The 16,561-nt window shown below is 46.8% G+C and overlaps 1 protein-coding gene across 5 annotated transcripts in view; it reads right to left on the bottom strand.

The window, feature by feature from the left end:
- The window catches only part of AGAP1 (ArfGAP with GTPase domain, ankyrin repeat and PH domain 1), a 558,850-nt gene that overhangs the window by 265,192 nt on the left and 277,097 nt on the right, over positions 1-16,561 (bottom strand). For all 5 annotated transcript variants that reach the window (XM_082841396.1, XM_082841398.1, XM_082841397.1 and 2 more), the window contains exon 9: positions 14,229-14,321. In XM_082841396.1, the coding sequence (XP_082697522.1) occupies positions 14,229-14,321 (93 nt within the window). The remainder of the gene's footprint in view (positions 1-14,228; positions 14,322-16,561) is intronic.

The raw sequence follows: 16,561 nt of genomic DNA, 5'->3' as shown, positions 1-16,561 counted from the left end.
CACCGGGAAGATATTAGTTGTCCTTTCTTTCAGACTATGAAATATTCCTGAGTTACAGATACTACTATGTTAAAAGGCTGATAAGTACCTGAAAGCACTAGTTTATGTATAACAACTACTCTTGAAATTCCTTTGATCAGGAGAGGCCTTTCATGGAATTCAGACTTCTAATTCACCTGTTACAGAAGAGGGGAAATAAGCTTTGTTCCACTTATGTACTCATGGCACCCGAGGCACTTTGCTCAAGACTACGTACATTTACCAGAAGGAAACTCTTCATTTTTTAAAAACCTACTTATTATTGAACGCAATTTATATCATTAAACATGTTTTTACAGAATATCAGCACAGTGTCGAAGTATCCCCCTAAGATACTTATCAGTAACTTCCTCTAAAGGAAGAATGGTAACTGCCAATTGAGAAACCCGCAGACCCCACCTTAACCAAATGACCAAATGACACTATCAGTAATTAGATATTTGGAAAGCATGTGCTCCCTGTTGAGGGCACTGGGAAGGGCACAACGCTTCTTGTGTTCCTGCCATAAATGCATAACCTCAATCTATTCCAGACAAAAATGTCCCAGTGCAGATAGAGAGACATTCTACAATACAGCTGATGAGTATTCCTAGATGGTGTCAAGGTCATGGAAGGTAAGAGAGACTCAGGAATTGTGTCAGTGTGGAGGTGAGGAAGTCGACACAGCAACCAAATGCAAGGAGGGAGCCTGGCCTGCATACCGGGATGGAATCCAAGATGAGTCTGCAGACAGAGCGGTGTGTTATCCGAGTCGTCTCCTGCTTTGATACCTGTTTAGGGCCATGTAAACTGTTCACATTAGGGAAGCCAAGTGCAAGGTATATGGGAACTCACTGTACAATTTTTACAAGTTTTGTACAAGTCTAAAATTATTTCCCAATAAAAAGTTAAAATTTTTAAAGTTCTCGGGCTTCCCTGGTGGCGCAGTGGTTGAGAGTCCGCCTGCCGATGCAGGGGACACGGGTTCATGCCCCGGTCCGGGAAGATCCCACGTGCCGCGGAGCGGCTGCGCCTGTGAGCCATGACCTCTGGGCCTGCGCGTCTGGAGCCTGTGCTCCGCAACGGGAGAGGCTGCAACAGTGAGAGGCCCGCGTACAGCAAAAAAAAAATTTTAAAGTTCTCCTTTAATCCCACACCAATTTACTTGTTTGTGTTCCTATTCATCCACTTTTATACCGAATGTACGTATATTTTCATGTGCTTATTATAAATACAGTTTCATGCTTTCACTTAGCATTTTCTAACACTTCTCAGAGCTCTAAAGAGCCTTCAAATTGACCATTTTAGAGGCTTTATATCCTACTACTGGTTAGTTGACAGTCACTAATTTAACTTCTTGGACATGTGCAGTTCCTGGAATTTTAGTATTATAAATAAACTTGCTATGAACATTTTTGTACCCTTAAGATATTGTCCCTTTCTCCAAGTAAATTATCCCGTTGGGATGAATTTCTAGGAGAAAGGGAGAAAGATTACTGGGACAAAGTGAATACATTTTTTTATGTCCTTTATATACTGCTAGATTATCCTCCAAGAGGGCCGGGCCAATTTTTAGTAACACAGCAATGCATTTCTAAAACTCTGTTTTTCCCTAATTTTTGCTAAGAGTAGGATTTTATCATGTTTTGTTATTAATAATTATAAACCTAAGTGTAAAATTATGTCTCATTGTTTTAAATTTCTAACAGTTTAGGTATGAGCAAAGAAAACCCAAACGTCCATCCATGTTTATTTCCTTTTTGTGTTTCTTCATTTCCAAATCATCCCTTGTATGTTACTCATATCCCCAGTAGTTTGTTAGCGTAGTTGGCATATTTATATATTTCCATAAAATTCATTTTTATGCATATTAAAAACAATATAAATCATTTTTCTGCAGAAGAACTTCTTGATGATAAACATATTCTTCTTTGGGGGACAAATTACAATCACAAAGGCTATGGTTGATGTAGGCTGAATAATGGGGTAAAAATCTGGCAATTATGAAAACAGTCAAGTGTTACTAAAATATGCTGGTTTGACGTGAAACAATTTTGATAAACAAAACTACATAATGAAGACATCTATTTACGGACTTCCCTGGTGGCACAGTGGTTAAGAATCCACCTGCCAATGCAGCGGACACGGGTTCAAGCCCTGGTCTGGGAAGATTCCACATGCCGCGGAGCAACTGAGCCCGTGCGCCACAACTACTGAACCTGCGCTCTAGAGCCCGGGAGCCACAACTACAGAGCCCACGTGCCACAACTACTGAAGCTCGCATGCCTAAAGCCCGTGCTCCACAACAAGACAAGCCACGACAATGAGAAGCCCACGCATCGCAACGAAGAGCAGCCCCCGCTCGCCGAAAGCCCGTGCGCAGCAACAAAGACCCAACACAGCCAAAAATAAATAAAATAAAATAAAATAATTTAAAAAAAGACAACTATTTAGATGCAATTTCTTCTGTAGTAAAGAAGTTTTCGAAGAAACTACATTTCTAAAATCATTTAGGTCACTGACAAAGGTTTTACTCTTTGAGGATTAAAAGGTGTACCTCTTGTGTTTCACCTAAATAGAGTATTCTATGTATATGAATCAGAGTTCAGAGAATGTTGGATTAAAAATTATTCTGGGGCGAGAGAGAGGCATGGACATATATACACTACCAAACGTAAGGTAGATAGCTAGTGGGAAGCAGCCGCATAGCACAGGGAGATCAGCTCGGTGCTTTGCAACCGCCTGGAGGGGTGGGATAGGGAGGGTGGGAGGGAGGGAGACTCAAGAGGGAAGAGATATGGGAACATATGTATATGTATAACTGGTTCACTTTGTTATAAAGCAGAAACTAACACACCACTGTAAAGCAATTATACTCCAATAAAGATGTAAAAAAAAATTTTAATAAATAAATTAATTAAAAAAATAAAAATTATTCTGGGGCTTCCTTGGTGGCGTGGTGGTTGAGAGTCCGCCTGCCGATGCAGGGGACGCGGGTTCGTGCCCGGGTCTGGGATGATTCCACATGCCGCGGAGCGGCTGGGCCCGTGAGCCATGGCCGCTGAGCCTGCGCGTCCGGAGCCTATGCTCCACAATGGGAGAGGCCACAAGAATGAGAGGCCCGCGTACCGCAAAAAAAAAAAAAAATTATTCTGTATCTTAAAATATAACAACGTAGAGTATGACTTCTCCAATGTAACGTATTCTTTAAAAGAAACATAACATCGTTTTGGGGGAAAGAAAACCATTTCACACTACTGACCTATTCCATCTACCACATATACTTGCCTACCTACTCGCCCTGCCCTGTGGACACTCGGGAGAGAAACACTGTGAAGAGGCAACGCCCCTCCCCCCCACCCCTCCCCCCAAAGCACGTGGGAGTGGGGGGCATGAAGGATGCACGTGTCCATGCATCTGGGAAGACGGAGGCAAGATCCCAAGGCCTGACGAGGTGTCAGGGGAGGGTGGAGAGAAGACAGCACATCTCCTTGGGGACAAGGTACGTTTTCCTGGAACAGAAGGCATGTGACATGGGCCCTGAAGACAGGAAGACTGTGACAAACAGAGACTACAGGGACCAACCGAAGCTGGGAGCCCTATGTGTGCAAGGAAGGAAGGGAAGCAGCCCTGAGGCAGGGGTCCCTGACCGCCGGGCCATGGACAGCCTGTTAGGAACCGGGCCGCAAAGCAGGAGGCGAGCGACGGGCGAGCAGGTGAGGCTTCATCTGCCGCTCCCATCGCTCGCGTGACCGCCTGTACCATCTCCCTCATTCCCATCCGTGGGCTTCCACGAAACCGCTCCCTGGTGCTGAAAAGGTCGGGGACCGCTGTCCTAGAGGACTCCCGGGTGTGAATTCCAGCGCTGCCACTTACAGCTCTGTAACCTGGGCTGTGTGACCTGAACTTCCTAAGCCTTGGGCTCCTTATCTGTCGCTGGCAGTAAGTTGTGTCTGAGGCTGGTGGAGAATTAAGTGAGGTCATGTGATTAAAGCATCTAATATAGTAACTGATGCACAATGAGCACCCGGGGGATCGCCAGCATTCTTTTAATAAATTGAACACACAGCAGTCTGGTCAATTGTGATGACTTTCTAAGTAGATGGAAACGTCACGAGCAAATAAGGTGGGGTGTGGGTCTGATGAACTTGGGAAGGCGCTAAGTTAATAGTATTTTTTAAAATTGAAGCATAGTTGCTTTACAATGTTGTGTTAGTTTCAGGAGTACAGCAGTGATTCAGTTATACACACACACACACACACAGAATATATAACATATATAGATATTCTTGTTCAGATTCTTTTCTCTTACAGGGTTATTCCAAAATATTGAGTATAATTCCCTGTGTTATAAGTAGGTCCTTGTCGGTTATCTCTTTTATATATAGTAGTGTGTATATGTTAATACCAACCTCCTAATTTATCCCTCCCCCTGCTTTCCCCTTTTGTAACCAAGAGTTTGTTTTTTTTGTCTGGGGGTCTACTTCTGTTTTGTGAATAAGTTCATTTGTATCTTTTTTTGGTTTTGGGGGGGTCAGATTCCATATATAAGTGGTATTTTTAAATGTTTCTATTTCACCAGTCTATAAACATAATTATAATCTTAAGTGCTTTATAGAAAATGTTTAACTGCAAACAGATTTCTCAAACCTACAAATCCTTCCACGTCTGTTTTATAATATTTCAGCAAATTTCTAGATATTTCATTACGCTGTCAGCTTTGGTACCAAGGGTTTGAAAACGTGGCCATCAGTACCCCCGTTAAAAAATAAATTCCCTGGGGCTTCCCTGGTGGCACAGTGGTTGGGAATCCGCCTGCCGATGCAGGGGACACGGGTTCGTGCCCCGGTCCGGGAAGTTCCCACATGCCGCAGAGCGGCTGGGCCCGTGGACCACGGCTGCTGAGCCTGTGTGTCCGGAGCCTGTGCTCCACAGCGGGAGAGGCCATGACGGTAAGAGGCTCCCACAAAAATAATAAAAATAAATAAATTCCCTGAGTGAGATGCAGGAAGGCAAATATGTTATTGCTGCTCACATCTAGCAGATAAAATGTCGCTGTCTGATGACCTTCCTGAGAAGGGGATGGTGAGGACGTCTGAGGACGTATCCTTCACAATTTCTGGGGCCAAAGGCTCTGGAGTGAGCAACCAGTGGAGCAAAGTCATGAGAAGGGAGCCTGGGTGAGAAGCCACGCTCTCCGGTTTTTGGAAAAGTGTCCAGTCAAGCAGCCAAATGTCTCAGAGGGTTCCACTGTTGCTGTTTTTACACAAAACATGACATTTTAAAAAAACTGAATTATAGCTGATTTACAGTGTTTCAGGTACATAGCAAAGTGATTCAGTTATATATATATATATATATATTTTTTTTTTCGTTTTCACATTCTTTTACATTATTACAAGATATTGAATATACTTCCCTGTGCTGTACAGTAGGTCCTTTCTGGTTATCTGTTTTATGTATAGTAGTGTGTATATGTTAATCCCAAACTCCTAATTCATCCCTTCCCCCCCTTTCCCCTTTGGTAACCGTAAGTTTGCTTTCTATGTCTGTGAGTCTATTTCTGTTTTGTAAGTAAGTTCATTTGTATCATTTTCTTTTAGATTCCACATATAGGTGATATCATGATATTTGTCTCTCTCTTTCTGACTTACTTCGCTTAGTATGATAATCTGTAGGTCCATCCATGTGGCTGCAAATGGTATTATTTCATTCTTTTTTTAAGGCTGAATAGTATTCTATTGTATATACATACCACATCTTCTTTATCCATTCATCAGCTGATGGATGCAAAACATGACATTTTGACAGCCCGTATGATTCTTCCTGCCAGAAAGTGAGGTGCTCACTTGTTTCAAACTTTATGTTCACAAAATCCAAGCTAGCCTTAACAGTCATAAAATGCACTGCCTAGAGAGGGAGCCACAGGCTTAGTAGAAGGAAGCATTCCTACAACAGTCTTACTTCAAATGATAAGTTTACTGCAACTTAGGAGAATTTAAGTTCAAATGCTTAAATCAGAATATTTCAAATACCACGTGTTTCCTAACTAGTACATGGAGCCTCCTAAAAAAGGTTCTTCCGATTCTCAAACATACGGACAGGAATAAAGTGGCCACACCTTGTAATCCTAGGAAGGCCTAAGGCAGAAGAACGAGTCGATGGAGAGATTGTTTCAGATGGCTCCTAGGGTCACACAGCCTGGAGCTCCTGTCCCAGCACCAACTAACCGTGTGCCACGGGCTGAACTGTGTCTCCTCAAAATTCACAGGGTGAAGCTATAACCCCCAATGTGACCTTATTTAAAGACAGGGACTTTAAAGAGGTTATTAAGGTTAACTGCAGTCATAAGGGTGGGCCCCAAATCCAATACGACTGGTGTCCTTATAAGAGGAAGACTCAGCAGGCCAGGAAGAGAGTCCTCACCAGAAATCAATCCTGCTGGCATCTTGAACTTGGACTTCTGGTCTCCAGAGCTTCTGTTGTTTAAGCCTCCCAGGCTGTGGCACTTTGTGACGGCAGCCCTAGCAGACGTACACAGTGTGATGCCAGGCAGGTTACTCAGCCCCACCTTTCTCATCTGTGAAATGGGCACCACCATGTTTACTGCTTCGTGGTTCAAAGGGATGACACTGAAGCTCTAGCAGTGTCTGGCACTCAGGAAACAGCCAGTAAACGTCGTTCACCACTAGGACTGTGACAGATAATAATCGCCCCGTGTCATAAACACTACGGGGATAAAGCTGCAAGGGGGAGGACACCCTCTGACCAGGAAGAACAGCAGCGACAGGCCCTCTGAGAAGTAAAGGCTGCTCTGGCCGGCCCTCGGGGACACAGCCCGCAGGCGCTCTGCCCCGGGGGAGCCTGGAGCCCTGAGCTCCAGGCACTCAGAAGTCTCCCACCCTCATGCTGCCACTCAGTGGGGACGAGTCCTGACTCCCCACAGCCGAGGCAGAGAAACTGACACCAACACCCCTCCGCAGGGCAGTCAGAGCCCTCGGCAACGGGACGCCCCGGACGTTCCAGCTTCCCTGCCTCACACCCCCTCCTTCTCTCTGCCCTGCTCATATCCTGCCCCCGCTGCCTCTGATGACTGCCTGCTCATACCTCCAAGTCCAGCCCAGTGGAATCCACCGTTCCCAGCCCAGTGGAATCCACCGTTCCTCCAGGGGTACAGGGCCCTTTCAACACACCTCCACTGCAACGCCCACCCACCAGTACTGGAGGGCAGGGGTAGGGGCCTCCCTCAAAGTCTGAGGCCAGCCTGGGTGGCAGGCATCTATCTTCTGTCTCTCCAAGCCCCTGACAGAGTCCCCAGGGCGTGTCCACACAGGATGAGTGTATGACAGTTACAAGCCAACTGAGTCTGGTAAGAAATAATGCCAAAACCAAGTATCTTATTGATTCATCCACAAGCTTGGAGAAACTTAGCTTTGAGCAACTTCCCTCTATTTGTGTGTGAGTTTATCTTTCTGAGCCCACAGGGAATTGGGTTTTCATCACCACTGTTGAACTTTTAAAGAAAATAAACAACCTTTAGGTGAAATGAATCACTAAATCAGGTATCACCCCAGCTCCTGGATTATGGATACACAGAGGACACACTCAGTCGTAACACGAACTTCCACTCTTGGAAATAATATTATGTTTGCAGGCTAGTTTACAGTGTATAAAGCGCTTCATTGTATATTACTTTTTATCACCGTCCTGCAGCCCTCCTGACCAAGGGAAGGACTAGGTTACATTGCTCTGCAGATTTATATTTAAATTATGGATTTTGCATTTCAGTCATGTCATTTATTTCAGCATTTTGAGCATTTTGTACACACCATACTGCCATCCACCTACATTGGCCAAAGTGCCAGGGGGTCTGCCTTACTTATCAAAGACGGATGACGGTAAATTCCAACGCAGGCAACCAGATATTCCAAAGTGTGCCAAGAGTGCCAATGACACTATGATATCTGAGGAGTCAAATGAAAAGCGTGTATGCCCCCACCTGACCTATTAAATTAATAATCGTAATTGGCTGAGTCTGTCGTGAACCAGGTCGGATGCAATCCTCACAGGGCCCTGTGTATCCAAGTGAGGTAAATTAGCTTTCAGAGTACCAGGTCTGTGTCAGTAAATTACCTGCTTCTGGGGAGCTGGCTGGGCCCCCGTGGGTGCCGCGCAGAGCCGATTTGCCACACGGGTGAGCAGAGTCTTCTCAGGACGCTGGTGCTCACGGAGTAAACAGGATCCCTTGTGGACACGGCGCCATGAGGTGAGCTCTCCCCGCATCCCGGGACGAGGGCACAGCCGGCCCCTTTCTCTCCCTGCCAGTCTCTCTACAGTTTCGGCCCGGTCACCCATCTTGTTTCCTCCAGGAAAGCAGACGATGGCTGGGTGGCCGCCCACCCGGCTGTGAACGGTGTCAAGCCTTCCGGAGACGCTATGAGTGAGCAGCGTCGGGCGGCTTTCTTCCTGCAGATGCCACACCCTCCACCCACCTCCCCACGCCCGGGTAGACCCCAGGTACCAGACCACGCAGGTCAGCACCTGCAGCAGGCTGGCCGAGGGGATTCACTCCAGAGGATCCTTTCACTTAATGGACAATTGCTGCTTTCTAACTCAACCGAGAATCAAACACACGTATGGCTTCAAAACGGCTCACAGGTGACGGCAGAGCGCTGGGGACGGTGCTACCCAGGCCGCTCTGCCTCTGATGCCCTGGGAAGGGCTTTCCTGTGGCTTCAGTGGCTGCAGAAAAGGCCCTGCTGTCACTGGCTGTCTGTCTGCCCCAGAGGTGGCCAAAGTCCATCAGGGTTCAAGGTCAAAGTTAAGACCTTAAAAAAAGTCACATGAAACCAACAAGGCCCTACTGTATAGCACAGGGAATTCTACTCAATATTCTATGATGACTGACCTACAGGAGAAAAGAATCTAAAAAAGAATGAATATATGTATAACTGAATCACTTTGTTGTACACCTGACACTAACACAACACTGTAGATCAGCTATACTCCAATAAAATTTAAAAAATAAAATAAATAAAATGCTTCCAACCACTCAGGGGAAAAAATCAAAAAGTCACACGAAGACACTCTGTGTTTGGTGTCTCCCTGGAGCATCCCAGGATTCAACAGCTGAGCCGGGTCTCCAGCAGCACCTCAGGCCCAAGTTCCGAGAAGGTGCCTGGGTTGGACCAGGCAGAGGAAGAGCTAAGCGGAACAGGTGGCCCCTGAGTGCCTGTCACAGCTCGCGTCCCCGCACACACCTCTCTGCCTGCGCTTCTTCAAGGTGAACGGAGACTTGTTTCTCTCAAAATAGCAACCAGTGGACGAAATACAGAGAAAACTTCTGAGCGCAGGAAGCAAGCAGGCGCGGTGCTTCGCCCACGAATCTCTAAAAGCTGTGAGTCCCGCCGGCACTTACATCTTTAAGAAACAAGCCACCAGGCAAGCGGCACCCCAGCCGGGCCTCACAGGCCCGTGCGGGCCCTGCCGGGGGGGTCCACGGGGACAGCGAGGGGTCTTCGTTGCGGCCGGATTTACAGGCAGGCCCCGTGCTCTTCTGCAATCTCCCCTGCTGCCTCACCGGGAATGCCCACCCCTTAGGGCCCAGCCGTGAACGTGGGACGGGTGTCAACAGCTGGATAAACACCATCAGTCTGTCTGAAGGGGGGAAGACCCCCAGACAGAAGCATAATAAAGCAGACAGTAGTTTCCACTCTTTTTCATCCTTGGAAATCCCAGGAGACAACATTTAGGGAGGCATGCGCTTGTTTCTTGTTTGTCCTCACAAATAAAACATACATACAGGTATTTTCAATTGTGTAAGCGAGACAAGATAAACTGACCAAGATTTTAAAAATTCCAACGTTCACACTCTAGCGTCAGTTACTAGGTGTGAGGCGACGAGGCCCTGAGGTCTGTTTTCCCCGCGTGAACACCGGCGGGCAGGACGAGCCCCGGGAAGGGGGAGGCCACGCTGAGGCTGAGTATCTGGACCATAATATAGAGACGAAAACATGCGGAAGGGAAAGAAAGAAGAAAGAGCACACAGCTGCCGTCCCCCAAACAGACCTCCCATCTGCCACCCACGATTTGCATGTCACCTTCTCCGGGCTCATTTGTACTTCATTTACTGCCAGTGACTTAACAAGATTTATGCAAATGACACCATAGGAGCTCCCCAACTCCCACCGCCATCAAGCGATTATGCATGTGCAACTCTCCACAGCAGTGAAAAATTAATACGTGACGAGCCCACGCGCTGCCGGGCCGGGCCTCTGGCCTTTTCTTTTTCTTGCTTTGCTTTTTAATTTTTGTTCGAATAGACCTTTTTGAGGAGGAGAAGGAAGGAGACGGAGAAGCAGCGGCAGAAGCAGAACTCTTTGAACCAAACCTCCACTAAGACCTCAGAAAGGACGAAAAGGCAAGGTGGGCCCAGGTCCACCTCAGGAAATGAAGTTACTTTGCAGAAAATAAGTCATATCCTTGACGAGAAAGCTTTCACTGGGGAAGGAGGGAAGAGAGGACCACTGCCTGCCGTGCACGGGCAGCTCCCACGCTGGGGGAAGAAGCCTCTGTCTCACAACGAACGGACAAGCTGTAAAGCGTGAGCCAAACAAGGTTAAAATAACCGACCGGAACATGTTTGATCTGTAAAAACACGAGTCAGGCTGCAGAGCGTGTTGCAAGTGGCCTCACCCGTGCCCTAAACTGCCCTGGACAAGACGCCTGCACGGAGGGGAAGACAGACCCCATGATGATCACAAATCCTGGCCCGTCCCAAAGCCACTCCCAGCCCAGCCCCGCCCCACCGGGAGGTCCCTGAGGTTCAGGACAACTTCTCTGTTGTTAGGCAAAGGTCCCATGAGCTGGGGTTCAGGGCCCCAACATACAGACCAAGCCCTGAATGCAGGCTGAGTGTGGAGACAAGTGCTCGGATGCTGGTGGGAAGGGCAGGCTATCGGGACAGGATGAAGGGACCCCGTGCAGCCCCGGACAGATGCGCGAGGACCCATGTCCCTGGAGAAGCGCGTTGCCGCAGGCCCATCTCAGAAGGTTCCTCTCCACAAGCAGGAGGTATTTCTGTCTGAGGTCAGGGGTCGCATGTTTAATTTAAAACACGTAACTTTGCTTCTTAAGCTTTCTGAAGGCTTTTTGCCAACAGGCAGTGTACAGCACACGGCCGTGGGGATATGGGGGCCGGGGTCCGAATCCTGGCCCCTCAGCTTCTGAAGATGCCTGGTCTGGAAAGCTTGCCCTATGCGGGTTTCATTTAAAAATAAGGATAACACGGCTACCCGAACCGCGCAATGTTGAGGGTTCGGTGACATGCTAGATGAAAACAGCTTAACGAATACTAAGCCGTCATTTAGTTGTTCCAGTTCTGTAGTGTCTAGAACATTCCGGCAGGTACTGCCCCACTGGGCTCCGTCCTCTGTAATCCTCTTGCTTCAATTCTACCGGTTGAAGTCATCACTGGGAGGGTTAGGAATTTAGACTACCTCTAATGGTCTCGGTTCCTTTATAAAACTACAGATAAATCTGTATGGCAGCGTGCAAACCCACGTCAGTCCCTGTGACCCGCAGCAAGGCTCCGACGACAGTGTCCTGAGCAAGACCCATCTGAAAGTCCGGTTTTGCTGGAATCTAAAAATTCTCGCTGGCATCTCCACATCCAGTGTCCCAAGCGAGTCGGTATCGTCCGGAGCCCATTTCACAGATGAGGATTCTGAGGCCGGGCACAGAGTCCACGGGACTCGGACGGGCCAGGTGAGGTCTCTGGGAGGCGTCTGGTCTGTGGCCACACACGGGGGGCAGCTATGAGAGACACGAGCTACGTGCACTGCCTGTGTCACGATTCTCCAGAAAACCAGACCGCGATTTAGAGTTCGACTGGATTATTTGGAACATACACGACTGAAAGCTTCCAAGGAGTGGATAATACAAACTTTACGCCGCACGGTCAAGCCCCATCGGCACCCATACTGAAAGCCTGGCCTGTAAGGCGAGCGCCTCCACAGAGGAGCCTGGGGGTCTGCCTGGCTGGTGTGGAGGCCAACGCTCCCACCCGAACCCACAGGACACGTGACTTAAGGCCACAGTCTAGTATTGAGTTCTAATATTCCCAAAAGGAAATGTCCCGGGACCAATATTTTAAGTGAGAGGAAAAGAGTTGAATGCTTTTTCTAATTCTAGTTGAAACAGCATCAGCAGAATGAAAATTACACATTAAAATTACCTTATGTGGAGAGTTATGTTTACAAATAAATGCACAAAGAATAAACAACTGTGTGCTTGCATCTCTACAGCAAAGAAGTTGTTTTAAGAGCCTTCAAAAACACACTCACAGACGCAGAGAACAGACTTGTGGTTGCCAAGGGGGGCCGGGATGGGGCAGGGTTGGATTGGGAGTTTGGGATTAGCAGATGCAAACTATTATATATAGGATGGATAAACAACAACCACAGGTCCTACTGTATAGCACAGGGAACAATATTCAAAATCCTGTGATAAACCATAATGGAAAAGAATATGAAAGAGCATATATATATATGTATAACTGAATCACTTTGCTGTACAGCAGAAATTAAACACAGCATTGTAAGTCAACTATACTTCAATAAAATTTTTTTTAAAAATGCAAAAGTCAGGGCTTCCCTGGTGGCGCAGTGGTTGAGAACCTGCCTGCTAATGCAGGAGACATGGGTTCGAGCCCTGGTCTGGGAGGATCTCACATGACGCGGAGCAACTAGGCCCGTGAGCCACAACTACTGAGCCTGCGCGTCTGGAGCCTGTGCTCCGCAACGAGAGGCCGCGAGAGTGAGAGGCCCGCGCACCGCGGTGAAGAGTGGCCCCCACTTGCCACAACTAGAGAAAGCCCTTGCACAGAAACGAAGACCCAACACAGCAAAGATAAATAAGTAAATCAATAAACTCCTACCCCCAACATCTAAAAAAAAAAAAAAAATGCAAAAGTCTAAAAAAAAAAAAAAGGGAGAACAGCAAAGAGGAGGAAAGAGGACTTTCCTCAGTGGTTCTCCACGCCAGCCCACACACTGGCCGCTCAGCGTCTGAACTCATCTTACGAAAACCTCGTGCACTTCCTGCTCTGGTCTCACCTGTGACGCTGGGGCCCGATCTATCCCGTCCCTCCCCACACCTCTGTGCAGAAATTGCCCGGCCCCCAGCTAAAGCTGTATTCCTACTGTTTCAAACAGATTACACTAAACTGTGGAAAGACTCCAGCCCTTTTCAAGGGTGGTCAGTGCCAACACGAGTTCCTACAGGATTGGTGAAACTGTCTAAGTACCCGGAGAAGAGGCAAAGCTGTTATCCTGCCCACAGATTCCCTTCCTCTGAAGCAGAATGCACTCTAAATCAACTGGCCTTCTTTCACAAACTAAAAGGTGGCATTTCCAGAAGCCATGGTGCCGGGCTGAACGCTTATTTTTATTTTCCTGGGAACTACCGCAGCCAAATAGGTCCGATGAATTCCCGTTTTACTTGAGACATAAAGTAATTTGGTACTCGGCTTCTGGGCTAATGAAAAACGATTCCAGGCTAGCAACACAGGCCAAAACAAATGCCTGCATTCGAGTCCTGTTGTGTAATGAGGAAGTTTAATTAAGGCCCCGCATTACAGCTGTAAATGTTCCCTTATATAATAAGGTCTAAATGAAACTGAACCTAATCAAAGTTACAATTCCTTCATTAGCAAATTACAAACAAGAGCGCACAGCTGACACACCGGCTATGATTATCACAACTAATTGCCTCGTTGTTACAAACCAGCCTGAAACAGTGTTCAGATGTCCGTCTGCGCGAGCAAATTAGGGCCACGTCGGGCCACTCCTGTGATCACAAGGGGCTCTTGTATGGCGATCTGATTTACCCCTGTCGACTGGCGGCCAGCGGCCCAATCAAAGCCGAGCTACAAAGGCAGCCTTTGAAGCCAGTGCAGCCTCCAAACACACTCCATATGCAGGCGGGCAGACTGCACTTCATTAGATCTGTTGTCACATTTCCCTCTTCTTATTCTAATGATCCTATTTTAATACACACAGGAACCTCTTCTAATCGATGTCAAGTGAGTGACTTCTACATTCATCAACAGAGCACATCAAACAAACCTTGGCGCACGAGCCAGCATCACAGTGAGCAGAGAGCCGGGGTGTGTCTCCAGCTACAGGGACAGGAAGGGGGAAGCAGCATACCTGTTTAATTGGGATGGCTCGACCGCTCCCGATGCTGTCCGCCCGGCTCTCCAGGCCTTTTTTCTCTTTGTCTGGGTCACTCCCTTTCCGAGACTGCAAAGTAAAAATAAAGTTAGCATTTGGGGAAGGGCTGCGGTTCACAGATCGTGGAGGTGAGCCCCCACCTGCATGGTTTCTGCAAAACACACGCCCAGAAGCCCTGAATGAGCTATGTGTGTACCCACGTGCGCACACACAACCCAGAAGCAGACTGCTGGGGCGTCCATCCCCACCAAGCCATGACGTTACAGGGAGTTTTCTAAACTTTTCTTCCTACTTTTCCACTGCAAAATTATCTTTTAATTCTTTTGTAAAGAGTTCAAAATTCAATTACTAGAAACCAGTGGACCATACAGTAAAGTAACGCCCAACGGGAAAACACACTCTAAAGCCGCAGTTAGTCCAGCCGAGGAGGAGAGGATTCCTCGCTGCTTGTTTGGGAAACCTATGACATAAACGTATATATTTAATTAACATCTGAAGGATTTAAAAACTTCTATTAACGTTTCGGCTGTGCAATTCAAAGGGACACCCTTAATTTGTATCAAGGTGCCATTAACGTTCCTTTTGATTGCTTCTGGATAGCTAGAAAAGAGCAAATTCAAAGTTAAAACTAGTTTAAGATACCACAAAAAATAACAAAGGGAAAAAGGTTGAAAATACCTTTTGGGGCAAAACAGTACTCTGGGGAAAAATGAGTGGCTTTGTTTGCCAAGTTCCTGAACAGTTCCCCTGGCCGTACTGCCGATGTACGTGCGCTGCCCAGGAGCGGGCAATCGGCGGGGAGGGCGGCAGTGGTCGCCCCAGTGTGGAAGCCACAACTCCAGCACACGGTGACTTGGGGACACTGAAGAAGCACCACAGCTAAGTCTCCCTCTCTTGGTGGCATGAGAAAATGTGAGCACAATGATTTTCTGACAGATTTATTTTATTATGAGAGAAAGATCTGAGATTCGTCCTCCTTAATAACTGTGCTGACAAGTGACAACTCCACTCCATTACTTTTCAATGGGAACATTACTCACGCAATATTGAAAATGGAGAAACATTTTCATGTGCTTTTCAAATCTGGGATGATATATGAAATGAACAGACTTTGTGGTGTCCAGGGCAGCAGTGAGAAGCTAATGAAATCCAGTTTTAAAGGGCGTGAGATGGGGCCGCTGATTTTTTTTTTTTTTTTAATATTAAAGGGGGCGATGTCGTAGGGCATAAGGGAGAAAAGTCCCCATGATGTAAACCCGGATCTGGGACTGCAAGGGGCACAAGGACTCCTCAGAAGACAGGCTTCTTGGATGATGCTAAGAAGCCGACATTTATTTATTGAACACCTGCTAAGTGCCAGGCCCCGAACATAAAACATGACGTTTAACCTTTGGGCTAGGAAAGAAATCGAGATTTATCAATTCCTTGTCGTGAATTTTAGTTAAGAGTTGCGGGCTCACTTTTCTCTTTAATTAACTCTTTAATTAATAATCTGTGGTAAGAGCTACGTGACAGCCTTAAATTCTCTTTTCTCTACGTCTCAGTTCATAAGAAAGCTGGAATTTCAGGTTACGATTTGTAAAGTGAGATTCAAAGCTCACGGCGATGACTTTTAAAATTGTTTTAAATCAACAGAGACCATTAATGGTACTTTCAGAATTCTATGAATTCTAAATTTCTAAATCTGGAAATCTATCTTCATTATTCTCTATTAACCAGAATAATTAACAAAACAAACATTAAAAAAAATCAACGTCTTCCTCAAGGCAGCACATCTGTCCTCACAGCCACTCTGTCGTCAGAGCAGAATTTCCAGATTCCACACGAAGCAGGATTATGAACTAAGCTCCATGTTTGATCACACTCCCTGAGATGAAGGAGGTCGAAACTGATGTAAGACTTCACTGACAAAATGCAACAGAAATTCCCTACGGCTCCAACACGTCGGTGGAGAGAGTCATAAAACTAAAATTTCAAGACAGACCAGTGGTTATTTGTTAGGCAAAAGGGTTTGCTGTATTGCTGTCTTACAGTGACTTTTGGTACAACGGGCTGTGATATACGTCATAAAACTGAAATCCAACAACGAAACTGAAACAAACCCATTGGACATAAGACACCACAGCACGTACAAATTCCCAGTAAGGTTCCCGATGTTTCTGCCAACTCTGAGACTACATCAGCCACGTCCTTACGTTCCAGCTGAAATGGCTCCGTGAAATCATCAGATCCGAAGTCTCTCTGGGTACCGCTGCCTGGGTCAGGAGTGAGTGTGCAAGGCATCCAGCCTGACACACAACCAGAAACCT

The sequence above is a fragment of the Leucopleurus acutus genome (genome assembly GCF_964270905.1).
Source record: "Leucopleurus acutus genome assembly, chromosome: 6".
Taxonomy (NCBI): Eukaryota; Metazoa; Chordata; class Mammalia; order Artiodactyla; family Delphinidae; genus Leucopleurus; species Leucopleurus acutus.
This window is presented reverse-complemented; position numbering and strand designations above follow the sequence as displayed.